We start from the raw sequence: 26,970 nt of genomic DNA on the forward strand, positions 1-26,970 counted from the left end.
TGTGCCATAGTCCAAGCCTCTGGGTCCACATCGTATCCTTTTTCTTGACTATTTTTCAAATGGTCCAGTTGGTTCCTGTGCTCCCAGTGGCTGGAGTCCAGTGCCAGCCTCAGTCCTTGTATCCCAACACTCCCTAATGCCCTGCTCAGGGACAGTTGGGATGTGGCTGCCAATACCACCTTAAAGACCTTGTCTTCTAGTCTGGGCTCTGACCCCTCCCTGTCCTTCTCATCACTGGACACTGCATTTTGTTACCCTGTGGCCTTCCTGCCATCTGTTGCATGGCCTGACCCCAAACCTGCTGTATTGCATCATACATGCAGGGTAGGTCAACCTCTGACATAAGCAACCCCAGACCTCAGTAGCTTTAACACACAACAAACTTATTTCTCACATCAGTTCAAGTGCTCAACAGCCTACTACAAGGTGATCTGGACACACCCCTTCCATCCAGCGGCCTCTCCTTCTTCCAGCAGATTGAAATCCTTAACTGGCTCCTCTGTACCCAGTGGTTGAAGGAGGCAAGACAGCAAAGGAAAGGACTGGCCAAGAAGTGGTGTTCATCGCTTCTGCTCTCATCACTGGCTACAACGTAGAAAAGGAAACCTTTCTGAGGGCCGGGAGGAGTTGAAAGGCCTGGTGTACAAGCAGCTCATCTCTGCCGCACAGTGGAAGGATCTGTCTCCTCCCGATCCGGGGCATCTCCCTCCCCCCACCTGGGTGACCAGCTGTCCAGTGTCTGCAAAGGCCAGGACTCCTGAGAAGGGGCCTCAGAAGTGACAGGGGATGTAGACCAGGGCTTTTGCCTTCCTGCTCCTCGATTGGAAGGTGGATCCCAGAAGGGAAGGCCCTTAGGGGACAACCTCAAGCCCTACATAATCTTGGCAAATCGGGCTCTTTTTGACAAGCAACAGACTTCCATTCCTTCCAAGAAGTATTCGGTTTTCCCCTCCCGGGGACTTGTTCAGAGAAGAGATACTCAAGTGATAGGCACTTTACAAATATCTAGTTGGAGTGGGATAAAATGGCATGAGGAAAAATTTAGACAAAACAATGTAGATCACCATGGAAACCATCTTTAGAACACACGGGGGAAAAGGAATCATTGTTAGCACGGTTCACATTTTGCAGAGATAGCCAATCACCAGATCCAATTTTAGACCCTTCAATCACTCTGCCTTCAGGGTGCTGTGGTTGGCATGGTCACAGAGCATGGGCTGATGTTCAGGAAGCCCTGCTCTTACCCATCTAATAATCTTTAATGAAGATAATGCTTCAATTAAGGCAACTTACCATTTCCCCACCGGTTAATTTGAAATCAGTGAAAGGTCAAGTTACCATTAACACTGAGTTTACTAAGTTATTCCAGAAGTATGTTTAATTCTGGCAGCACAGGCTCATAAAATCACACAGATTTTGCTGAAATCTGCACAGGAAAACTAGGCATGGAAAGAGAAAGCCATTATTCATTACTCAAAAGCAGTTTTCCTTAGACGTTTCGGTCCTAACACAGGTGACAAAGTCTACAGGTGTGCATGACTACTGGTCAATAGTAATGATTCAGTGCGACTGTTTAAACAGAACCAATGGGGGTTGCTAATGAGCTGTGGGTTCCAGAGGCTTCTAAGACGTTCTCTGCTAGTCTCAGAGGGCTCCATCCCGGCCATTCGTCATGTTCCCAGCCTTCCTGGGGAAAAGCTGGATGTCTTCCATGGTTGGCAAAGCCATAGTCTGATCTTGTAGTTCCCAAATCACAGGTTATGAACTCTGCACCCTAAAGACTTCTGGAAAATCCATTTGCTCACTGTTTTCTATTTTCCCTGCCCATGGTCTTCCTAACACAGTTGTCCCTTTGTATTCACAGGAGATTGGTTCCAGTACTGTTCATATGTAACTAACGCTCATCCTCCTACAGCCTCTAAGTCAGGTCTAGGTTGCTTATAATATCTAATACAACATGAATGTTATGTAAATAGTTGTTATTCTGTATTGCTTAGGGAATAAGAACAACCTTTCTTTCTTTTCTCTTCCTTTCCTCCTTCCTCCCTCCCTCCCTTCCTTTCATTTCCCCCACATGTATTTGTTGAACACATCCTATGGGGGCTAGGCATTCTCTCAGGTCACCCTAGTATTTCTTTCGTGTGTCTCTTTCCCTTCTCTGTCACTTTTCTTCTTTCTACTACAGGGATTAGATTTCCTCCTGCCCTCCTTCTCTCTATGACCTCAAAAAACTGTTCTCAAGAAAGCACAGCTATCAGGTGTTTGCACCTTAGTGGGAATATCAGTTTCGCTGTGTTCCTTTTCCTAGAAAAGTTAGCGTTTGACATTTACTCTTTCGTCATTATATCCAGTGACTCGCCAGTCAAAAAATGTAGACATCAGGTTTGCAAGCAGGGGAGATATTCTCAAAGCCTTGGAGTCACACCATCTGTTGATCCCCTGCTTGGAATACACATGGAATTTGTTCTTTCTTAGGCTGCTTTTTGTGTGTGTGCTTGTTCAAAACAGAATGGAGTTGATCAGTCTCAGAAAAACAATGTTAATGTTGCTGTTAGGATGAGGTCCCAAACCTTTTCCCTAGCACATAAAGAACCTGCGTACTCCTGGCCCCTACCTACCTGTTAGACTCCTTCTGTCTCCTTGGAGGAAATCCACACTGGAATTTTGTCACATCTCTGTTCGGAAATAGCATCTCATCTAAGCATCCTGAGTGTTCTGCTCACCAACCCCTCCACCACGTCAACTCCCAGTCCTGCGTCAGGCCCCATCTTAAATCTTTCTTCCTCTGGAAAGTCTTCCCTGACTCCCTGATACCCAGTGGGACTGGGATTGGGCCCCTGATACATGATCTTATAGCACCCAGTGATTTTTTAAAAAGGTTTATTTATTTACATGAGAGTCAGAGCTACAGAGAGAGAGTGAGAGATCAATATTCCATCTGCTGGTTCACCCGCACCCCCAAATGGCTACAAAAACCAGTACAGGGCCAGGCTGAAGCCAGGATTCAGGAGCTTTAGCTGGATCTCCCACGCAGGGGCAGGGGCAGGGGCCCAGGGACTTGGGCCGACTCCACTGCTTTCCCAGGTGCACCAGCAGGTCGCTGGATGGGAAGTGGAGCAGCCAGGACTCATTGATCCAGTATCCATACCGGATGCTGACGTTGCAGGCAGTGGCTTGACCCGCTAAGCCACAAAGCTGACCCCAGAACCCAGTAATTTCCATAGCAACTATCGGTAGCTTCCTTCAAACAGTCTACCTCACTGACTTTATTCTTCACAGAGCTTGTATCCGTAATATGTAACAAACGTCTATCAGAGCTCTGGGCTCGCAGCAAATACTTGTGGAAAGTATACATGGTTGGTGAGAGACAGAGAGAGGTCTGCCATCCTCTGGTTCACTCCCCAGATGGCTGCAATGGCCAAGGCTGTGCTGGGCTGAAGTCATAAGCCAGGAGCTTTATCCAGATCTCCCACGTGGGTGCAGGGGCCCAGGGACTTGGGCCATCCTCTGCTGCTTTCCCAGGTGTGTTAGCAGGGAACTGGATCAGAAATAGGGCAGCTGGGACTCAAACTGATGCTGATATGGAATGCCAGCTATAGGCTGCAGCTTAACCTGCTGCTCCCCAGAGCCGGCCCCTACATAACCAATCTTAACTGTTATGTCTCTAAGCAAAACTTCATCATGAGTTTCCTTACTATTTGGTAACAGAACACTGCTTAGTTTGCCCTACTGAGTGGTCACCTACCATCTTGGGAAGAATTTGCCCTTGGGTTCTTCCCTCATTGTCTTATATCTGGGATATCCCCCACTTCATTCCAACCTGTGAGATCACACTGCAAACATCGGTCTGACCAGGTCACTCTGCTGTGCAAAAGCCCCTGGAGCCAGTGTTGCTGTGTGGCAGGTAAAGCCGCCGGCTGCTTCTCAGACATCCCATGTAGGTACCAGTTCGAGTCCTGGCTCCACTTCTCATCCAGCTGCTTGCTAATGGCCTGAAAAAACAGTGGAAGATGGTCCAAGTTCTTGGGCCCCTGCACCCACGTGGGAGACCTAGAAGAAGCTCCTGGCTCCTGGCTTCAGCCTTGCTCAGTGCTGGCTGTTGTGGCCATCTAGGGAGTGAATCAGTGGGTGAAAGATTCTTTCTCTCTCTTTGTCTCTTGCTGTCTATTTCTGTAACTCTGACTTTCAAAATAAATATTTTAAAAAAATGTTCAATAAGAAACAATTTTCTGATGGATTGCTCCCAGCAACAAGATGAAGCTCAGACTCTGCCTGGCCTTCAAGGCCTTCTGTAATCTGACCCTCACCAGCATTTCTGCACGAACTTCCTGTCCCAGGTGACTTGCTTGTTCCAACGGCTGTTTTTATGCAGGGCCTTTGAGCTGTGGTTTCCATTAGTTCTTCCATCCAAAAGCAGCCCCCTTGCTTCTGTCGAGCAAACTTCTCCATTCCTGGAGAAGTCTGCTCTTGTTTCACTTTCTCTATCCACCAGGGTTCGGATTGTTTCAGTTGCAACAGATGAGACCAACACCAGACAGAGTTAAGTGAAAAACAGAACTTGCTGCAAGCAAGGAGCTGTCTTTTTCTGCGTTGGATGGCTCCCTCCTGCCACCCCCTAAAGGAAGACAGGGATACCTCTGCTTCCAGCAAGAGTATCTCTGTTTCCCTTGGGGGAACCTACCAACTCATGCTCCATTTGTGCAGTTCTGTGAGGTGCGCTCCACCTATGGTTCCAGGAGAAGCTGTTTTATTTCCCCTGCCCTGGGAAGTCCCCTCGCCACCTGCTCCCTTTCCCTCTCTGCTTCTGGCGAGAACTGTGACGTAAGCTTTGCATGCTTCCAGAGCCTTCCACTGGACAGCTGTACGGTATGTGTTTGTTGGTTAAATCTGATGGAGAAGGGATGAGGGAAGGTGGAGGACTCAGCTCTCTGGATCTTGTGGTCCAAAGACTTCATTTTTGTCCTCGTTGGAAAGGAAAGGCAGGATCAACACATCTGGCTTATGATCACTGGAATCATGGAGGTGCAAACATCTCTGTACTATATTTCCTTAACTGTAACTTATTAGCCAGTCGACTTATAATTATTCGACTCTTTGTATGCATGAGCCATCGAAGTGGTTCTGATCTACGTAAAATGAAGCTAGACAGACAGCGTACATAAATTGGCTAACTGGTCTTCTTTCATGTGAGTTTTCCCCCCTTCTAATTTAATAGAAAAATTGTTCTCTTGCTGAATCTTAATTTACACTGTGAAGACTTCAGTGATACGGCATGGTATTGAGAGAGAATTTCAATCTTCCTGCTGTCAAACACACCTTGTTCTCATATGGATGCTTAAGGTTGACAAGATGTCAATTTGACTTTGACAGGGCCCCTATAGATGGAATTTCCAGCTTTTATTCTTGGCAAATATGGACGGGTAAGAGGGTGTTTGAGTCTCCCCAGTGCTTGCTTTCAGGGAAGCATGCGCTTGCTTTCAAGCTGGATGGAAGTAGGCTGTTTGTGAAGGATTCCCAGTTTCGGGGAAGGAAAGGTTTCCCTACAGCTCAAGACCTTTCTGACCTCCAAATGCTCCCCAGTTGTTCTCTCCAATTCCTGTGATACTCTTTTTTTAAAGATTTATTCATTTACTTGAATATCAGAGTTACACACAGAGAGAGAAGGAGAGGCAGAGAGAGAAAAAGAGAGAGAAAAAGAGAGAGAGAGAGGTCTTCCATCTGCTGGTTCACTCCCCAGATGGCTGCAATGGTTGGAGCTGCACCGATCCAAAGCCAGGAGCCAGGAGCTTCTTCTGGGTCTTCCACACAGGTACAGGGCCTCAAGGACTTGGGCCATCTTCCACTGCTTTCCCAGGCCACAGCAGAGAGCTGGATTGGAAGTGAAGCAGCCAGGACTAGAACCGGCGCCCATATGGGATGCTGGCATTGCAGGCGACAGCTTTATCTGCTACACCACAGCACTGGCCCTATGATGCTTTTAAGAGTCTTAAAGGCACTGAAGTCTTTGTTTCCCCCAAGAAATGGTTTCTTTCTTTTTCTTCCTTCCTTCCTTGCTTCCTTTCTTTTTTGAAAGATTTATTCATTTACATGAGAGACAGAGTCACAGACAGAGAGTGGGAGATACAGAGAGAGAAGTCTTCCATTTGCTGGTTCACTGCTCAAATGGCCACAATGCCTGGACCTGAGCTGATCCCAAGCCAAGAGCTTCCTCCAGGTCTCCCAAGTAGATACAGGGGCCCAAGAACTTGGGCCATCTTCCACTGCTTTCCCAGGCTATCAGCAGAGAGCTGGATTGGAAGAGCAGCAGCCAGGACATGAACAGGCTCCCATATGGGATGCCAGTGCCACAGATGGAGTCTTAACCCACTGCACCACAGCGGCAGCCCCAAGAAATCATTTCTTCTTCCTTATTTTAATGCAGTGCCACTTGAATTTTAGATGTGGCAAGTCATGGCCACAAATCCATTGTTGTTCATTCTTTGGGTAAAGCTAGTGCCCGTGATTAGTAGGCTATGAGTTTTTAGATTATTGTCCGGAAGTAGAGGTGGACAGAACACTCTTATATTATCTATCTAGTGCTGCACAAAAATGATCCCAGAATGTAGTAGCCTCCAGCAGTAGCATTGTATTATCTCAGAGTTTCTGTGTGGAATCTGGGAGAGGCACAGCTGAGTGGTTCGGACACAGAGTTGTCCATGAGATTACATCCAGGGGTTGGCCTGTGGCTGCAGTCATCGGAGGGTAAAGTAGGCTGGGCTGGGGATTCCAGGATGATTCATTCACAGAGGTGCTGGCTGTAGCTGCTTGCCGTGTGGACCTCTGCTTCAAGACTCTTACAGCATGGCTACTGGATGCCTCTGAAAGACAGGACCAAAGAAAGAGATGGAGCGAGAATTTGCAATGACCCATATCACCTGGTCTCGGAAGCCACATACGGTCACTTTTGCCATACCCCGTTTGCCAGGAGCACGTCACGAGCCCATACACGGGGGGGAAGGGAAGTCAGCTCCAGCTCTTGAGAAGAAGAGGTATATCAAACAGTCTTGGACATATCTCAACCCCTACAAGTCTCTATATTTTCCCTCTCCGTGGTTGGCTATTTGCCAACAAAGAAACCAAAGTCAGGGGTTCCATCTGGGGCACACGCGTGGACGGATAAATCCTGGGGTGATTCATACAGAATTTCAGGCAGGTGGTGAAAAGAGGCGCTTCTCTAAAACTCTAAAAGGATGGAGCAGAACCGGATTTCTTCTTCCAGCTTCACCTACAACAGTGTCTCTGTGCCCTTGTGACTATGCGGGACCAGGAGGTAGCTTTTCCCAGAGCGTCATTGGGGCTGCCTTCTGAGCTGGAAGAGAACACTTTGGTTGTCCTCACCTAGACAAATGGGTCAGAACGCAGGCAGCAGATGGTAAGGCCTAAGTAGGAAGCTGGCTGGTTCTGTTCTGCTGCCGGTTGGCAAACACCAGTCACAGATGGTGACAATAAGGCTATGAGTAGACCCCAGTTCTCAGATCAAGCAAGCGCCAAAGTTGCATGCTAAAAATCAGCTGCAGCTCCCTTGAGAGATGTGCGGGGTCCCCCAGGTCTCCAAGGCAGGGACCGTGGTCATTCTGGGCCCCGCGTGGCTCTAAGTGTGTGCCACGTGGAGAGGTGCGCTTGGCACTGGATGGAGAGGTTGTGGGAACAAAGCATGACTGTCAGGCCACGGAGTGACACACTGCGCCATCAAGACAGATGGCGAGAGCAGTGCCCGTCTGTGGTGGCTCACTGCCTTTTCAGCACTCCTGCTGCCCGTGTGCCCTTCCAACGGGCCTCTTCCAGAACATGTTTGCAGAGGATTCTTATTTAGAAGTCAAACCTAAGCGTTCCAAGCTTTCTTCCAGGCTGACAGCATTTCATGGTTTTCTGTTTTCTCGTATTTAGAGAGATCCAGGTTTCCGACACACTCATTACTACAGGAATCATGGAACAGCAGGGTTTGTGAAACTGGTAGTTGGAGAGAGGATTCCACACAAGGGTACAGAGTGAGGAACAGAGTTTTCTTGCCAGCCCATTGCTGCTATTGAAACAGCAGCGTGAAAGCAGAGTGGATAAGACACACGGAAAACACATCTGAGATATAAAGAAATCTACAAGTCATGACTCCACTAAGAGACTCAGGAACTCTACAACAGCTACCATTTTTTTTAAGGATTTTTTAATGTATTTGAAAGGCAGAGTGACAGAGAAAGAAGGAAAGACACACAGAGAAAGAAATCTTCCCTCTCCTGGTTTACTCCCCAAATGGTCACGACGACTGTCATATGGCTTACAGGGGCCCAACCACTTAGGCCATCTTCTGCTGCTTTCCCAGGTACATTTGCAGGGAGTTGGATTGGAAGAGGAGCAGCTATGACTTGAACCGATGCTCAGATATGGGATGCTGGCAGCTTACCCTGCTGCGTCACATGCAGACCCCAGCTACCATCTTTAGATGGAGGCGAGAGAGGCTTCCTGTAAGGGGCTCTGCCCTGGTGCTCCTGCAGCTGCACTCATACCCTGAGTCCATTACGGCAAGGAATGAGCACTCCCAGAGCTGACCACCGCCCTTCAGACCTCATCCTACGCGTGCAGGAGCCATCATTCCCTGCGCAAATGGCTCCGAGCCCCCTTCCAGGACCTATGTGGGCTTGCTTCGGCATCAGATCCTGAGGCATGCACCCCTGGTCCTGTGAAATGGCCAAGAAATGACTGTTTTGGAGGGGAAGTAGGAATGGAGCTTAGACATGTGTCCGTAGGACGCGGGTAGCTTTCAGTGTGGGGCTGACTTGGTTATGGGAAGCAAGGCGGGGAGACTTCTCTGTGTGGGGCCCAGCACAGAGTTCTCTGAGCTGTTCTTGCAGAGAACTCTGAGAAACCCTAGATTCTAAACTCAAAGTTAGGGGCCAGCATTGTGGCATAGCAGCTTAAGCCACTGTCTGCAGGGCCGGCAACCCATAAGGGCGCTGGTTCAAGTCCCGGCTGCTGCACTTCCAATCCAGCTCCCTGCTAATGCACCTGGCAAGGCAGCAGTAGATGGCCCAAGTATTTGGGCCCCTGCATCCATGTGGGAGAACTGGAAAAAGGTCCTGGCTTCTGGCTTCAGCTTGGCCCAGACCCGGCTCTTGCAACCATTTGGGGAGTGAACCAGAGGATGGAAGATCTCTCTCTCTCTCTCTCTGTCTCTCCCTCTCTGTCTCTGTAACTCTGCTTTTCAAATAAATAAAAATAATAAATCTTAAAAAATAAAATAAAATCAAACCTGGTATCCCAAGTGGTCATCAGAGTATATTTGTCAAGGTGAAATGATATACATTTTGCTAGCTTGTTTTGTAACTTACATGCTTAGACACTTGGTATGTGGACCTCATGTGTAACCCTCTCGGGGACCCTATACATGAGACAGTTGGTCCTGACTCCCCATTTAATACAGAATCAAGTCCACTTGACCTGGCTAGTTTGTAAGGTCTTTTCCTTTTTGGTTCCTCTGTAATCTCACCTTCTTCTGTGAGTCTTCTGTCTTCCAGACTGGTCAACCTACAGCTGGCCTCACTCCAAGTCCCCTTCTCTGTGCTCAGATTCCCGTTATTTTTCTCTTCTGGTTTTTTTGTTTGCTTGTTTTGTATTTTCTTAGAGCAGAGAGAGAGAGAGAGAGAGATCTCCCTTCCACCGGCTTACTCCCCAAATGGTCTTCATGGCCAGAGATGGCCTAGGCTTGAGCCAGGAGCCTAGAGTTCCTTTTGGGTTTCCCATGTGGGTGGAAGATACTGGAGATCCAATATGGGGTGCTGGCATCGCGGGTGGCAGTTTAGCCAGCTGTGCCACAACACCAGCCCCTATCTTTCTCCCCTAAAAGCCTCTGTGCCTGCCTTGGATTTATAAGGGCTGGCCTATTGTTTTACTACCAGCTCAAGCCTCACAGCCACAGCCAATGTCTCCTCCCTCTGGATTCTTCTAACAGCTTTTGTCTGAGCCACTTACTGGCACTCAAAGTGTGCAACCATGTGTGGCCATTTTTCTTATTAAGCACAAGGTGTGGCTACAAGATAAGGAGACATCAATATGCAACACTTATCAAACCAGGAAAGCAGGCTGAAAAAAAGTCTGAAGAGTAGCTAGAGAATCCAGATGTCCTTAGGTGGGGTGGGGGTGGGATGGTCAGCATTGCCGATAGGCTGCAGACTGGTCCTTGGGGAAAGTGCCCCCCACACAGACCACCCTTCCATTGGGAAAGAACTCTTTTGTTAGCAGCGAGAGGGCAGATTGGTGGAAAAACAAGACGAGCAAGCGGAGACGACAAATACTCTGTTTCTCGGGGAGTATGTTTTGGGGGGGTCTCAGAGGCAGGCTGGTTTTGCTCTGTTCAGAGGGTGGGGTAGGTTGTGTTTGTGAGACAGAAGAGTTAGAGCCGGCCAGAGAAAGCTGATGAAACAAAGTCTGGGCATGGCCGCCATCCAGTGCACAGGTGCAAGGGTTAACCTTGGCGAGGAGAAAGGGGGCTTTTTGCCATGAACAGGGAGTAAGGAGGTGGGTGAGGGCTGCAGGAGAGGCATAATAATAGACTGCTGTCATTACAGAGAGGGCGGGAAAGCCAGACTTTCTGGGGCAAGTCCAGATTCTGTCTATTTAAATATCACAGTCTTCATTCATTCCTTTCGCCTTTATTCCGTGCCCTGCGCGCGCCAAACGCTCCTGAGCACTGGGTCCTACCAAGATGGGACTTTGCATGGGATCCGGGAATTTGCTATGCCGTGGACTCCAGCGACATTTACTTTTGACTGGAGCCGGACGGCTTTTCGGTATGAGAAATACACGCACGCATCAGAAGAGAGTCCTTTGTCAGACCAGATGTCCTGGGCTGGGGTTGGGAAAACATGGGCTTCTTAACAATGGCGCCCTGTTTGAGGTGGAGAGAGAGAGGCCGAGATGAGGGAGAGGGAGGGGCTGCGCTGAACCCCGGCTTCTCCGACACCGACGCTGGGAGGAGCCCCCGGGCCCCGCAGGACGCGCTGTAACCAGGGGCAACAGCGCCTCAGTCCGCAAAGGTGAGGCCCCCGGCTTCTCCCCGAACCCAGGTGTCCCTACGGCGGCCGAGCAGGAGCCGGCGCGAGCCAAGCCACGTCATCCAAGCTACCTTGCGGCGCTCGCCCACGGCCTTCCACTACTTCAGGTCACTTCTACCTTTGCCCGTAGTTTATTGATGGAGGGCGGGGAAGGGGCGGAACGAATCACCTTTCCTCTTTTGCGATTGGTTACAGTCGGCCTCGAGTCCCGCCCCCCGCGCCGCCGCCAACAGGCCGCCAGGGCCGTCACTCCCGCAGCCGCCGCGGCCGCCCCTCGCGCGGCCCCGCCCCCTCGCCGTGGCTGGGATCTCGCGGGAAGAGCGGCGGGCACGGCGGTGGCTCGGGCTGCCGGCTGCGCGCGCGGAGCGGTAGGGTTCTCCTCACACAGGCGCTTCCTCGCGAAGGGGTTGGAGCTGCGGCGCCGCAGGCCTGGGCCGCCGCTTCTCTGCCTCAGGGCTCCCCGGTCCGCTCGCCCTCCGACGCTGCCCAGGTGAGGAAACCCGCGGCGCGTCTCTGCGGAGAAGCGGTCGGGGAGCAGCCAGCCAGGCGGGCTCCGGACGGGGGCGGCTCCGGGGACTGCGCGGCGCTGTCTGGTGGGCGCGAAGCTTGGCGGAGCTCGGGAGTGCGGGGGGCGAGGAGGCGGTGCGGTGGGAGCCGGGTGCTGGCGCCGAAGGGCAGTGTAGCGGCCACCAGGGCGGTTTACTGGGGCTCTTGAGGTTCTTCCGGCATCGAGTGTGGGTGGGTGGGTGGCGGCAAAGAGGGTCCCGGGTCTTCGGAGTCGAGGAAGATTGATGGGGTTTTGAGGTTCCTTGTGCTGGTGTAGCCGGATTCCGGAACAAGGGGTCCATTTTTCGGGGTCCCGGGCTGTTTGAGGTGGGGGGCAGAAGAGGCAGTTTAGCAAGGTCCCGTGTCCCTGGGGGTGGGGTGGGGGACAGATCAGAGGGGTCCCTGGCGTCCTTTGAGCCGGGGTGGGCGTCCGTTTCGCATTCCTGGGCTGAGGAAGCGGTGTATCCGGGTTCCGGGGACAGACCAGGGGTGAGAGTGCGAGGTGCGGGGTCTGCGCGGGCAGGGGCCGCCTAGGTGGGCTGCTGGTGCTGGGGGTCTTTCCCGGGTGTCTGCTCTGCCCAGAGGGGGGCGTAACTCGGCCCGGTCTCCCGTGTTTGGCGGGGCGAGTTAGCGGGCTCCCGGGCGGCCACTGGAGGTGGGTGACGGCTCAGCGGGGCGCTGGGCGGGCTGGGGCGGGAAGGGGCGCTCGCATCAGGGCATCCTGGAACGGCTTGGGCCGGTCTCGTTCTGTCTGGAAGGGCTTCCTTTAGTGCTCGCTTGGAGGGTCTATCCGTGTTGTTGCCTAGTTGGAGGAACAGTGGGTTTGTTCTGCAGTTTTCTCTGCCCCGGGATCCCTGTGGGGGCGCGCTGGGCTCGCTGGGCTCGCTGGAGCGCCGGGGACTGGAGGGTGGCGGCGCCAGAGGTGGGCACCTGGGTCTGTAGGTTGTTTAGGGAGGCGGTGTCCGCGGGGTGCGCGTGGGTCCAGCTCCTCTGCAGCTGGGGGTGGGGACAGTGCGTGGTTCTGACTTCGCTTCCTGGGTGGTCTGCTTTGCCGATACCGCATTGTGAGCCCTGCCGTGAAGTCTTCTTGTCTGAGTGTTAAACAGACTCAGGTGTGCTCTGGCTTGATCGCTGTCCTTGGAAAAGCACTTGTCCAGAGGAATGGCCCCAAGTTCAGCCTCTTAAAAAGACAGAACGTGCTGGAATTTGGAGTCCCAGCGGCAGAACTCTGCAGAAGCACCGTTTGCGACCTGTAGGGGTGGTTGATAGAGCTCCGTAGGGAATCCTGCTGGACAGAGTCGGTGTGGTGTGTCGGTGGCGAGTCTTAAGAGTTCTTGGGGACTAGCGAAGACGGAGGTGGAATTTCACAAAATGGCCTGTATGTATCTGTGGTTTTGAAACACCGCGTGGACCAGGAAGTGTGTGCTGTGTGTGGCTGACAGTTCTTCGGGTTAGGTAGCTACTGTGTCACAGAGGCCTGTAAGTGAATCTGGGTAAACACCAATCGGAGTATACTAAAGCAGAGAATTTTGCCTGCCTCAGGCTTTTGTGTGTGTGTGAGACGGTTTTTCTTAATCTTTTTTTTAATGACTTTTGTTTTTAGAGGTTAGGGATAATGTACTTTCTGAATGTTGCAGACGTTTTAAGAAGCAAGGGAATAGCGGATCAGTATTTAACTCTGTGACTTGTGTGTAAGTTTTCAGTGTTATTATGCAAACCAAGATACCTGATTGGCTCCCACAGCTTTCAAAATTGATCAGTTGTGCAGGTAATTTGGTCAGGACCTCTAAACCCTAAGTAGATCTCCCCACCCGGGCTATTTTTAAGAGAAAGACGGAAAATAAGCAGATTTCAGAGTTGTGTGGTTTTTTTTTTTTTTTTTTTTTAAGAAAACAGCTTTAAGGGCCGACGCTGTGGCGTAGTAGGCTAAATCTCTGCCTACAGCACTGGGATCCCACATGGGCGCCGTTTCTAGTTCTGGCTGATCCTCTTCCAATCCAGCTCTCTAGTATGGCTTGGGAAAGCAGCGGAAGATGGCTCAAGTGGTTGGGCCCCTGCACCCGCATGGGAGACCTGGAAGAAGCTCCTGGCTCCTGGCTTTGGATCAGCTCAGCTCCGGCTGTTGTGGTCATTTGGAAAGTGAACTCGCAGATGAAAGACCGTTCTGTCTCTCCCTCTCTGTCTATAACTGTGCCTCTCAAATAGATGATTAAATAAAATCTTTAAAAAGAAACAGCTTTCTTGATTTTTAATAAGTGTAAACTGATCAAGCAACAAGTATCTGTCTGTTAGGTGTCTGAACCCTGGAGGGATGGTGATTCCAGCTCATACATCCAGAGGGGCAGGAAGGCAATGATGAAATGGGATAAGTACATAAAAAATTGTGATTCCACTTAGGAAGAAGTACCCAGGGTGCGTGGAGTTTAGCACTCTTGTTGTAGAATCCCTGAATGATAGTATCTTTGAAATTTGTCATGATAGCTAGAAACCAAGTGAGATAGTGCTCTACCTTCCAAATTATTGAGAAAGATTAAATTATGATCGGTAGAGTTTGGGTGTTGAATGTCTTTGGACTCTGAGGATGCTTGTGTTGTATAAGCATAAAACAGTATGTAAGGATCCACATCTACCTTGTTTGTGTTGGTGGATTCTTCAGGCAGGCGTCGCCGAGGAGCAGAAGAGAGCTGTTCATGCTTCCGTGTTCCCTCAGTCTGCTTCTGTGAGCCGAAGTGACGTGGCTGTAAGTTGGAGAAGTCCAGAGCTGACATTTTGGGCACCGTGCAAATTTGTGAAGTGTATAATATTAATAAGGCTTTTTGCCAATGTTGCTGCTTCTACCTGTGTGTACTCATGACGGGAAAAGGATATTTCAAGTATCTAAAAATTATAAGGACATGAGGTGAGGTGGGAAGCACAACAGAATAAGGAAGTAGACATGAGTAAATCTTATAACATGTTAAGGATGGGGGATATTTAATTATGTAGAGATAAATTAACCTTACAAACTTGTTTTTCAAGTTTGTTTCCTGAGTTTGAGAAAAGAAGTTTTCAGACTTTTAAGAGAAATATGAAGTGTGTGTTTTGTGGTGGAGGAGTAGGCATTCTTATTGCGGCACAGACTTCAGGAAAAGATTTTTTTTTGTCAAACATATTCACATCTAATAGATATGTTTTTCTTGTGAGGCATATGAACCATAAAACTGGTTTTATAGTTTCATTATTACACTGCTGAAAATGACAGTACCAAAGTGTCCTTGAATTATTATTCAGAATTCTAGAATCATAAATGTGATATACTAAAGCAATTTCTAGAAAGGAAGTCGTAAGACACAGATTCCAGTCTTCATTGTGCTATTAACAGTGTGACCTTGAATAATCCCTTAGTTGCTCAGAGTCTCAGTTTCCATATATACAGTGAATATAAAACTAAAGCAAGACATGCCCCTGTCAGTAATCAATACAAGCTCCAGTTCCCAGGTTTGTGCTGCACTGATTTTTATGTTGCAGACTGGCAATATCGTATGTAGAAAAGGGAGGGGATAGATACCATGAGAGGGGCTGGTTCTCAGGGTTTACCTGAGTAGTTCTATGTAACTTTTATGTATCATACCTAATTTTAGATACATGGGAAATATTTAATTCCAGAACGTACATTTATGAAGGTAAATGGTGTCCCTTGGACAGGTTAGCTTTGTCTGTTAAAGCATTATTGTTTATTTTTTATCCCTGGTTCTGTCCTAGAGTGTCTGTGTGATAACAGCATGTCCTTGTTGGACTCTGGATTTGATGAGGTTTCTAGTGCTTGTCTCTAGACTGTTTAGTTCATCCTTACGCTACTGCAAAGGTGATTTTTCTGTGTGTGTTTTTTTTTTTTTTTTAAGATTTATTTATTGTACTTGAAAGAGTTACACAGAGAGATGAAAGAGAGGCAGAGAGAGAGAGACAGAAGTCTTCTATCTGCTGGTTCACTCCCCAATTGGCTGAACAGCTAGAACTACGCCATTCTGAACCGAGGAGCCAGGAGCTTGTTCCGGGTCTCGCACGCAGGTGCAGGGGCCCAAGAACTTGGGCCATCTTCCATTGCTTTCCCAGGGCATAGCAGAGAGCTGGATTGGAAATGAAGCAGCCAGTTCTGGAACCGGCGCCCATATGGGATGCCGGTGCCACAGGCAGCAGCTTTACCTGCTGTGCCATAGCGCTGGCCCCTAAAGGTGCTTTTTCTAAAATGGAAACCCATTGGTTTCTTTCTTAAAACTCATTCTTCTTTACCTCACTCTGTGTCATTACAAGGTCTTTCATCATCTGGCTCATGCATTTCCTCACTGTGAATCTCAAGCCCCAGTTGTCCTGATGAAAGCAGTTTACACAGTGAGCCTCGCTGCTCTGAGTGCCTTTCCTTCCCTTGTCTTGCTGGCAGAGTCTACGGGTTCTTCAAGATACATCCTACACCATCTGCTTTTTAGCTGTTCTGTGTCCAGGGTTTTCACTCACCGCGTCCTGTTCATCCGTTTACTCATGTTGATTATGCATGTCTCCCCTCTTGGGCTCAAAGTCAAGTTTGTGTCTTACAACTTTCTGAATCTCGATTGCTTGCTTATGTGTAGTTGGCTCTCATTGCATGTTGGAGCTCTCAGTACCGAGGTTAATGTCTTTTAATGTCCAAGATGAATTAAACTCCTATCTCAGTCCTGTCCTATTTTCCTAAAAATTATGGAGTTGCTAAATTATCTTACTCTTGCCCCTTTGACTGCAAACTGATACTGCAGTTCTTAAGAAATGAGACACCTTACACTCTAGGAGTTAAGGGTTGCTCTGCTAAACATGCAGAAGTCTTACAAAATTTTGAGGCAGCCACTGATCCTCGTCTCTAAAGTTGTCAGGAGAGATAGAAACTAACTTAGGAATTGTAAGTCTTAGGCATCAGTGATTTGGTAGTTATTTTATGTGGATTGCTTTTTACTTGGGAAAGGATACTTGTAATGTGTTCAGGTTTTTATATTGGTTTAATAATTGCTTTATATACATTGCCTTTAATTTTCAAAGCAAATACTGAAGACTTCATACTTTGCTCAAGGTCATTGTTTATTGTGATGCAGCCCGAGTCCACATGTAGGCCTGATGGACTCCAGGTTCCTGGCTGTTTCCTAAAACACTGCTATCTGAATATGGCTGCTTATTCACTGTGAAAATTGTTAACAGACATTTTAATTTATTTTATAAATTGAAGGCATAGATTGTAAGGTTTATCTAACCCTTGCAGTTCTCCTGAAAGAGTGTAGAGTGGAGAATTTGAGACCGATTGGACTGTAGAGACCGTTTAGTCCAGTGCCTTCACGTGGCGTACGAGGAGAATGAAGGCATGAGAGTTGGTGAGACGCTTGCTAGAGATCGCACAACTAGCTGTCTGTGATACTTGCTTTGTTAAGCTGCTTGTGAACATCGGTGTTATAAAACTACTGTTAGAATGGAAAACTAGATGCCTGCTTTTACCCCCTAGGGGGAAAATAAAATACCTAGAGTAGCTTTTTGGAAAAGTGGTGTTGAGGATCCGAGAGTCTTAAGGATGTGGCTTAAAGAGTTTCCTGACAGTGGATGACACATGGAAACACTTGGTGCCTGAGTCACATGGTCCCCTAAGCTTTTTTTTCCCTTTCTGTTTCTTTTTTTCTTTTTATCTGAACAGTTTATTGATCATATGTTTGCTGAGTTACCATTAGCTTTACGTGTAATCATTTAAGTGCCAGCCATGGGTCAACTAATACGAATGGAGAGATTATCTATCTGTTTGTCTATAAAGTGAATGCCATGAGTGAGCCATGTAGTAGCTCAAAAGATTAGATAAGGGTAGAATGGGCTAGTAGTTACAGACGTTTGCATGTGGAACAGGTTCAACTTAAGTTTACCTTTTCTTTCTTTTTTTTTTTTTTTTTGACAGGCAGAGTGGACAGTGAGAGAGAGACAGAGAGAAAGGTCTTCCTTTGCCGTTGGTTCACCCTCCAATGGCCGCCGCAGCCGGCGCACCGCGCTGATCCGATGGCAGGAGCCAGGTACTTATCCTGGTCTCCCATGGGGTGCAGGGACCAAGCACTTGGGCCATCCTCCACTGCACTCCCTGGCCACAGCAGAGAGCTGGCCTGGAAGAGGGGCAACCGGGACAGGATCCGGTGCCCCAACCGGGACTAGAACCTGGTGTGCCGGTGCCGCAAGGCGGAGGATTAGCCTAGTGAGCCGCGGCGCTGGCCTTAAGTTTACCTTTAAATGAAGAATTGGAGTGGTGTGGGAGGTGGAAAAAAACCAGGGAAAAGAACTCTTCCCAACCCCTCCCCCCTTTAATCTCACTCTTGCTCACTTCCTTTCAGCAACAGTGTTTGGCAGGGCCTGGAACATGTTTTTCCAGATATCCAATGTCTCTCTCTCTCACTTCCTTCAGGTCTTAATTCAAGTATCACCTTTCTTTGAAGTCTGCACTGGCCTCCTTGTTTAAATTACCTTTTCCCTTCTGTGTACCCTGCATCCCTCTTGCTTGCTTTGTTTCTTTGTGTTTTTTTTTTGTTGTTGTTGTTTTGTTAATTTTTGTACTTTTCATTATCCAACACACTCTTTATTTTTATTGTCTTTCTACCCCTTCTAAAAAACAAGATCCTGTGAGGCATGGGTTTTACCTATTTTATTTAATGCTATATCCCTAGCACCCGGTACCTTTTATAAAGTAGCTACTCACATTTTTGTTGGATGAATAAAACAATGGACCTTTAAAGCAGGAACTTAAAGACCATCTGATCTACCCTTATCTTTTTTTTCTTTCCTTTCGAGCAGGCACAGAGTCAAAGAAACTCTCCATGGTGTTTGGTTTTTGTTTTGTTTTTTTCTTTTTCTTACTAGACCTTTCAAAACTAGTATACAGTAAAGTGTACCAATTGTAAGTGACTGGCTCAGTGAGTTTTACATGTGGACACAAGGACCATCGGGCAGCTCAGGAGTTGGAGCATGTCCAGTACCTTAGAAGCTGCCCTCATGCACTGTTCAGCCAGCACTTCCCCTAGGGAGCCACTTCCCTGATTCCCATTACTACAGACTACTTGTGCTTATTCCTCAACTACATATCAAGGGAATCAAATGATTTTTTTATGTCTTGTTTTCTTGGTACAGCATGAACTCTCTGAGAGTCACCCATGTGTTTTGATTAGAAGTACCTTATCCTTTTTCATTGCTATATATTATTCCATTGCTTGACTATGCCATTGTCTCCTCCTATTGATGTACATTTGTGTTGTTTCCAGTTCTCAGCTCTTTAAAAACAAAGCTGCATGAACAATTTTATATATTTTTTTGGTGGACATAAAAACTTGTTGACTAAATAACTAGGAGTTAAATTCATTTAAATATCCATTAACCTACCCACCCACTCATCCGTCCACATATACTACACACACATATACTATGACCTGAGCTGCAGGAGCTGTGTCCGCGTCAGTAGGCTGACGCTAAGGTACCTGGAACAAGTGTCCTGGAGTATCATCAACAGGGTCTTCTCCCCACTTGTTCGGATGGTGGTCCACCTAGAGGGACCTAATTTACAGGTTTGAAAGAAGAGGCCAGTTCCCCACTAGAACTTTCTAGAAAGGTTATGCTAATACTGAGTATTAATTTTAAAAACCTTTCTAATTTGATAGGCAAAAGACCTTACTTTGTATTTCTTTGATTATAAATGAAGTTGAGTGTTGTAAGTAGTTATAGAAACAATTAAATGTTAAAGTATTTATAAGAAACAATTACAAAGAGATCAAGAAACTCCACAAAAACAAAACAAACAACCCACTTAAGAGATGGGCCAAGGACCTCAATAGACATTTTTCAAAAGAGGAAATCCAGATGGCCAACAGGCACATGAAAAAATGTTCAAGGTCACTAGCAATCAGGGAAATGCAAATCAAAACCACAATGAGGTTTCACCTCACCCCGGTTAGATTGGCTCACATACAGAAATCTACCAACAATAGATGCTAGTGAGGATGTTGGGAAAAAGGGACACTAACCTACTGTTGGTGGGAATGCAAACTGGTCAAGCCACTATGGAAGTCAGTCTGGAGATTCCTCAGAAGCCTGAATATAACCCTACCGTTCGACCCAGCCATCCCACTCCTTGGAATTTACCCAAAGGAATTTAAATTGGCAAACAAAAAAGCGGTCTGCACCCTAATGTTTATTGCAGCACAATTCACAATAGCCAAGACCTGGAACCAACCTAAATGCCCATCAACGGTAGACTGGATAAAGAAATTATGGGATATGTACTCTTTAGAATACTATACCGCAGTAAGAAACAACGAAATCCAGTCATTTGCAACAAAATGGAAGAATCTGGAACACATCATGCTGAGTGAAATAAGCCAGTCCCAAAGGGACAAATACCATATATTCTCCCTGATCGGTGACAACTGACTGAACACCAAAAAGGAAACCTGTTGAAGTGAAATCCACACTATGAGAAACGGTGACTTGATCAGCATAGCCCTGACTGTTAATGAACAACTTAATACATTATCCCTCTTAGTAGTTTTTTAATCTGTTCTACTTAATATGACTGGTTTAATTCTGTAATTATCACACAGTTATTCTTAAGTGTTGAAATTTAACTGAAATGTGATCCCTGTTAAACATAAGAGTGGGAATAAGAGAGGGAAGAGATGTACAATTTGGGACATGCTCAAGCTGACTTGCCCCAAATGGTAGAGTTAGAAACATACCAGGGGACTCCAATTTAATCCCATCAAGGTGGCATGTACCAATGCCATCTCACTAGTCCAAGTGATCAATTTCAGTACACAATTGATCATAATGAAAGGACTAAGAGTCAAAGGGAGCACATAAACAAGTCTAGTACCTGCTAATACTAACTGATAGAATAAATAAAGGGGAGAGTGATCCAACATAGGAAGCGAGATACTCAGCAGACTCATAGAATGGCGGATGTCCTAAACAGCACTCTGGCCTCAGAGTCAGCCCTAAAGGCATTCCGATCTGGCTGAAAAGCCCATGAGAGTATTTCAGGCATGGAAAGCCAAGACACTCTGGCAAAAAAAAAAAAAAAAAACCTAAATGAAAGATCTCTGTGAGTGAGATCCCAGTGGAAAGAACAGGTCTTCAAAGAAGGAGGTACCTTTCTCTGAAGGGAAGAGAGAACCTCCACTTTGACTATGACCTTGTCTAAACAAGATAAGAGTCGGAGAACTCAAAAGGCTTCCATAGCCTTGGAAACTCATGACTGGTGCATAGGGAGATTACTGATGCCATAAACAGGAGTGTCAATTTGTAAAGTCAACAACAGGAGTCACTGTGCACTTACTCCTCATGTAGGATCTCTGTCCTTAATGTGCTGTACATTGAGGCGTAATGCTATAACGAGTACTCAAACAGTATATTTCACTTTGTGTTTCTATGGGAGTGCAAACTGTTGAAATCTTTACTTAATGTATACTAAACTGATCTTCTGTTAAAAAAAAAAAAAGAAGAAATTAGCAATTCCCAACTTGACTCTCACTGGGATTAAACATGACAATAGGTCTGATCTGATTTCATCATCATTTAAAAAATCATCTATTATTTTTCACTTTATGTTTCTGTGTGGGAGCAAACTGTTGAAATCTTTACTTAATGTATGCTAAACTGATCTTCTGTATATAAAGAGAATCGAAAATGAATCCTCATGTGAATGGAAGGGGAGAGGGAGTGGGAAAGGGGAGGGTTGTGGGTGGGAGGGACGTTATGGGGGGGAAGCCATTGTAATCCATAAGCTGTACTTTGGAAATTTATATTCATTAAATAAAAGTTAAAAAAAAAAGGTGAAAAAAAAAAAAAAGAAACAATTTTTAAAAGAATGTCTCATGGGCCGGCTCTGCGGCTCACTAGGCTAATCCTCCGCCTTGCGGCACCGGCACACCGGGTTCTAGTCCCGGTCGGGGCACCGGATCCTGTCCCGGTTGCCCCTCTTCCAGGCCAGCTCTCTGCTGTGGCCAGGGAGTGCAGTGGAGGATGGCCCAAGTCCTTGGGCCCTGCACCCCATGGGAGACCAGGAGAAGCACCTGGCTCCTGCCTTTGGATCAGCGCAGTGCGCCGGCTGCAGTGCGCCAGCCGCGGCGGCCATTTGAGGGTGAACCAACGGCAAAATGGAAGACCTTTCTTTCTCTCTGTCTCTCTCTCTCTCACTGTCCACTCTGCCTGTTAAAAAAAAAAATGTCTCATGTATTCTTATAAAGTAAAAGATTTTAACAACTTAATGTTATTCTGATCTTTTCTTTGAATAAATTAATTGAAGGTATTACAAAGGCATACAAAATTCAAAGACCCAAACAGTTATCCCAGATACAACCACTACTATCAATTTCTTTTACTTTTTAAAATATTTATTTAATTGTTTGAAAGAATTACAGAGAGAGAGAGGGAGAAATAGAAAGAGAGAGATCTTTCATGCTGGTTCACTCCCCAAATGGCCGCAATGGCCAGGGCTGGACCAGACTGAAGCCTGGAACTTCATCTGGGTCTCCCATGTGGATGCAGGGGCCCAAGTGGTTGGGTCATCTTCCACTGCTTTCCCAGGTGCGTTAGCAGGAAGCTGAATCAGAAGTAGAGCAGCCAGGACTCGAACCTGCACCCGCATGGGGTGCTAGCACTGCAGATGGCGACTTAACTTGCTATGCCACAGCACTGGCCCCAGTAAATTTCTTATATATACTTCTTTTTTTTTTAATTTTATTTATTTATTTATTTTTATTTGACAGGTAGAGTTATAGACAGAGAGAGAGACAGAAAGAAAGGTCTTCCATCCATTGGTTCACTCCCCAAATGGCTGCTATGGCCAGCACTGTGCTGATTCGAAGTCAGGAGCCAGGTGCTTCTCCTGGTCTCCCATGGGGTGCAGGGCCCAAGCACTTGGGCCATTCTCCACTGCCCTCCCGAGCCACAGCAGAGAGCTGGACTGGAAGAGGAGCAACCGGGAATAGAACCCGGCGCCCATAGGGGATGCTGGCACCGCAGGTGGAGGATCAGCCAAGTGAGCCACAGCGCCGGCCCCCTTATATATACTTCTACAGATACTGTAGGTCATGTGTATACAGTCATCCCTTAGAGCCTAGGGAACTGAGTCCAGTACCCCCTGCAGATACTAAACTCTGTCCCTTATATAAAATGGCCTAGTGTTTGCATATAACCTACATACATCTTTTTGTATGCTTTAAATCATCTCATATTACTTATGATATAAAGTAAATGAGTGTAAGTAGTTATACTATATTTTTAAGGGAATAATGACAAGAATAAATGTCCATACTTCCATCAGTACAGGTTTTTTTTCCCCCTGAATATTTTCAGTCTGAGATTCGTTGAATATGTGTGTGCAGCACCAACAGATATGGAGAGCTGACTGTATGTATATGCATGTGTGCAAGCTTGTGCTAGAAGAGAAGAGTTATGGAGAGCATTCACTAAAATACTGTCTGAGTTAGATGTGGCGTTGTGTACTGTGCTGTGTACCAAAAACTAGAAGGAGTCTAAAAATGATTAGTATCTGGCTACTGGCCCAGAAGGAAGAAAAGCAGGGTCTGGTGGCTTTTGGCAGTAATTTTCTATAAGACAAGTGGCCTTAGCTCTTTTTATTATTAGATCAATTCTTTGACAATAGCACTTCTGTTTATAGTACTGATTCTGCAGTAAGGAAAGCCAAGTTTTAAAAAATTAGACAGTTGATACCTGAAAGTTTTTAAAAATGCAAAAACTGTTTGGAAGGTATGTTGGAAAACATTTAGGGAAAAATATTTTAGGATTTCATTGCTTGGCAGTTTCAGTTTTAATAGAATTTTCATGACTTTGTTGCTTAACAGTGAAAGTCTGAATTTGAAAAAATTACAAATAAAATTTATCATTTTCTTAAACTCTTATTTGCCTAACTAAAAATTAACCAGCCTTAGTATAAGTGTATTTTCAAAATATATATTTTAAAAGATTTTATGCTAATAGTATAGCAGTAATTTGTCTCATACATCGGAGGTCTTTTTGAGCTTGACTTGAATAAGTGGTTTAAGTAGTAAGAGTCAGGGGCTTTAATTAGATTCTACAGAGCTCTGATAGTTTAGGGAAAAGATATTTGCTTTTTGGATAGATTCTTTTTAAGGCCATTATTTCCAAAAATGAAATTTTGAGATGATTATTATTTACTGAATAGAAGTCATTGTGTGGCCCAGGATAAATAGGGGTATTATAAGAGATCTTATTTACTGAGTTCATGTCTGCTCTTTGAGATAATTTTTTTTTTAAGGATTTATTTATTTATTTGAAAGGCAGAGTTATAGAGAGGCAGAGGCAGAGAGGGAAGTCTTCCATCCGCTGGTTCACTTCCCAAATAGCTGTAATGGCTGGAGCTGGACGGATCTAAAGCTAGGAGCCAGGAGCTTCTTCTGGGTCTCCCATATGGGCATGCCGGTTCAAAACCAGGCTGCTCTACTTCTATTTTATTTTTTTTTATTTTTATTTTTTTTTTTATTTATTTTTTTTTTTTTTGACAGGCAGAGTGGACAGTGAGAGAGAGAGACAGAGAGAAAGGTCTTCCTTTGCCGTTGGTTCACCCTCCAATGGCCGCCGCGGCCAGCGCGCTGCGGCCGGCACACCGCGCTGATCCGATGGCAGGAGCCAGGAGCCAGGTGCTTTTCCTGGTCTCCCATGGGGTGCAGGGCCCAAGCACCTGGGTCATCCTCCACTGCACTCCCTGGCCACAGCAGAGGGCTGGCCTGGAAGAGGGGCAACCGGGACAGAATCCGGCGCCCCGACCGGGACTAGAACCCGGTGTGCCGGCGCCGCTAGGCGGAGGATTAGCCTAGTGAGCCGCGGCGCCGGCCGCTGCTCTACTTCTGATCCAGCTCCTTGCTAATACTCCTGGGAAAGTAGTGGAGGATGGCCCAAGTGCTTGAGCCCCTGCGCCCATGTGGGAGATTCAGAAGAAGCTCCTGGCTGCTGGCTTTTGCATGACACAGACCTGGCCCTTGCTGCCATTTGGGAAGTGAACCTGTTGATGGAAGATGTCTCTTTCTCTTTCTCTCTCTCTGTTCCTCCTTCCCTCTACTTCTCCCTCTCCCCCTCTCCTTTGCTCTCTATAACTCTACCTTTCAAATAGTAAATAATATTTTAAAAAGATTCTGTCAGTGGAAATAGATCCTAATGATTTTCTTAAGAGAATTCCAGTGTACCATTTATTAATTCCTTCACCTAGCTTCCCTTAAGTGTTAACAGCTTATATAATCATAGTGTATCTGTCAAAACTAAGATATTCATCCTGAGTTTTGTTTTTTAGAAGATTTTATTTATTTATTTATTTGAAAGGCAGAGTTACAGAGAGGGAGAGACAGAAATCTTCAAGCTGCTGGTTTACTCCAGATATGGCTGCAATGGCCGGAGCTGGGCATTCCAAATCCAGGAGCTTCCTCCAGGTCTCCCACATGGGTGCAGGGGCCCAAGCATTTGGCTGTCCTCTGCTGCTTTCCCAGGTACACCAGCAGGGAACTAGATTGAAATTGGAGCATCTGGGACCTGAGCCACGCGCAATATGGGATTCTGGCTCCTGAAGTGGCAGTTTTACGTGGTACACCACAGTGATGGCCTTTCATCCTGATTTTTTTTTTAAAGATATTTATTTGAATGGCAGAGATACAGATAGCAAAGGCAGAGAAAGAGAGATGTCTTCCATCTACTGCTTGACTCCCTAGATGACCGCAATGGCCAGAGCTGCACCGATCGTAAGCCAAGAGCCAGGAGCCTCCTCCAGGAGGTCTCCCACGCAGGTGCAGGGGTCCAAGGACTTGGGCCATCCTCCACTGCTCTCCCAGGCCACAGCAGAGAGCTGGATTGGAAGTGGAGCAGCCGGGACTTAAACCTGAACTGGTGCCCTTATGGGATGCTAGCACTGCAGGCGGTGCTTTACCCACTGCACCACAGTGCCAGCCCCTCATCCTGATTTTTTAAGAAGGGACTTCAACAAACCCTTTTCTGAACACCTACTGTGTACCTTTATACATCATGTATAAGGTGTGTTTTAGCTACTGAAGTATGGTGTTGGATAACAAGTAAAGTTTGGAGATAATAGTAGACTGCTAAACTTGACATCATTCCTTGAGTGAATCCTCAAACAGTATTGAGCACAAGTCTTACTGGTTCTTATTTAAAAAGGCACTGATCCATAGGAGCCAGCAAGGGTTCAGAAGGAACAAGTCATTATACTGGGCTTCACTTCTTTACTTCGAGCGAAAGTAAACGGATAGTATCTCAGATGCGTACTCTGGCCATAATACATATCTAGGATTATAGTTATATTTAGTGGATGTTTGATTATGTGCTAGACCCTAGGTTAAATGCTTTACTTCGGTTGTCTCATTTAGCTCACATTATACAGGGGGAGGAAAAGGAGCCTCAAGGCTATACACATAGCATTTGTCAGCTTCTTATGATATAGGTAGATAGATTTGTAATTGATTCAAAGGCTGTCTCCAAAGCTTGATGATTAATGGAGTGATATTAAACTGCAGTATATTCTTAATGATGTGCCTCAAGATGCTATGTTCCCCTCTGTCCTATTTAGGATTTTTATCAGTGACTGTCAATATAGTCAGGAAGTGCTAAGTGTTTTTACAAAATCAAGATCCTTACCTACCTCTACTTCTTTATTTTTAATAATTAGAACATAGTTATATTTAAGAAAATATGTGTTATAAAAATTTCATATTTGATATGTAGAAAAAAAAGCCCTGTGATGGAATGTTTTTTAAAGTCTACACAAATGCAGGGTGGGAAATTTGGAGAGCTAGCCGCAGTTAGGTGTTGTTAGGTTGTGTGGTTGTTTTTTTCTTTGTTGTTTTAGGCAGAGGTGTGTCCCTGACTGAGGGTATCCCCTTTTTTAGTGTGAAATTGGTCAGTCTGTGGCTTGGTTTATTAAACTGCCCGAAAGGTGAGTGATAACTCACTTAAGCTTCATTTTTTTTTTTTAAAGATTATTTATTGAAAGTCAGAGTTGGAGGGAGGGAGAGGGACAGAGAGAGAGTTCTCTGGTTCACTCCCTAGATAGCTGCAATGGGCAGAGCTGTGCCGATTTCAAGCCAGGAACATGGAGCTTCTTCTGGGTCTCCCACATGGATGCAGGGGCCCAAGCACTTGGGCCATCTTCCATTGCTTTCCCAGGCCACAGCAGAGAGCTGGATCCGAAGTGAAGCAACTAGGACTCAAACCAGCACCCATATGGGATGCTGGCACTGTAGGTGGCGGCTTTACCCACTGTGTCACAGCGCCAGCCCCATCCAGCTCC

General features: G+C 46.5%; 2 protein-coding genes across 6 annotated transcripts in view; one reads left to right on the forward strand and one right to left on the reverse strand.

Annotated features, from left to right (window-relative positions):
* Positions 1-10,215: 10,215 nt before the first annotated feature.
* Positions 10,216-14,398, reverse strand: LOC127488257 (translation initiation factor IF-2). The gene is made up of 3 exons (XM_070054854.1): positions 14,140-14,398; positions 11,156-12,296; positions 10,216-10,918 (listed from the first exon to the last, which is right to left on the reverse strand). Exons 1-2 carry the CDS (start codon positions 14,396-14,398, stop codon positions 11,188-11,190), a joined length of 1,368 nt encoding a protein of 455 aa, XP_069910955.1. The 3' UTR covers positions 10,216-10,918; positions 11,156-11,187.
* The window catches only part of GLCE (glucuronic acid epimerase), a 121,489-nt gene continuing 105,953 nt past the window's right edge, over positions 11,435-26,970 (forward strand). For 3 of the 5 annotated variants that reach the window (XR_011380949.1, XM_017338288.3, XM_002722376.5), the window contains exon 1: positions 11,443-11,574. The gene's annotated coding sequence lies outside the window, so the exon portion shown is untranslated. Of the gene's footprint in view, positions 11,575-14,286; positions 14,371-26,970 lie in introns of all 5 variants that reach the window. The other 2 variants (XM_017338286.3, XM_017338287.3) reach the window with 2 other exon arrangements.

The sequence above is a fragment of the Oryctolagus cuniculus genome, chromosome 12 (genome assembly GCF_964237555.1).
Source record: "Oryctolagus cuniculus chromosome 12, mOryCun1.1, whole genome shotgun sequence".
Taxonomy (NCBI): Eukaryota; Metazoa; Chordata; class Mammalia; order Lagomorpha; family Leporidae; genus Oryctolagus; species Oryctolagus cuniculus.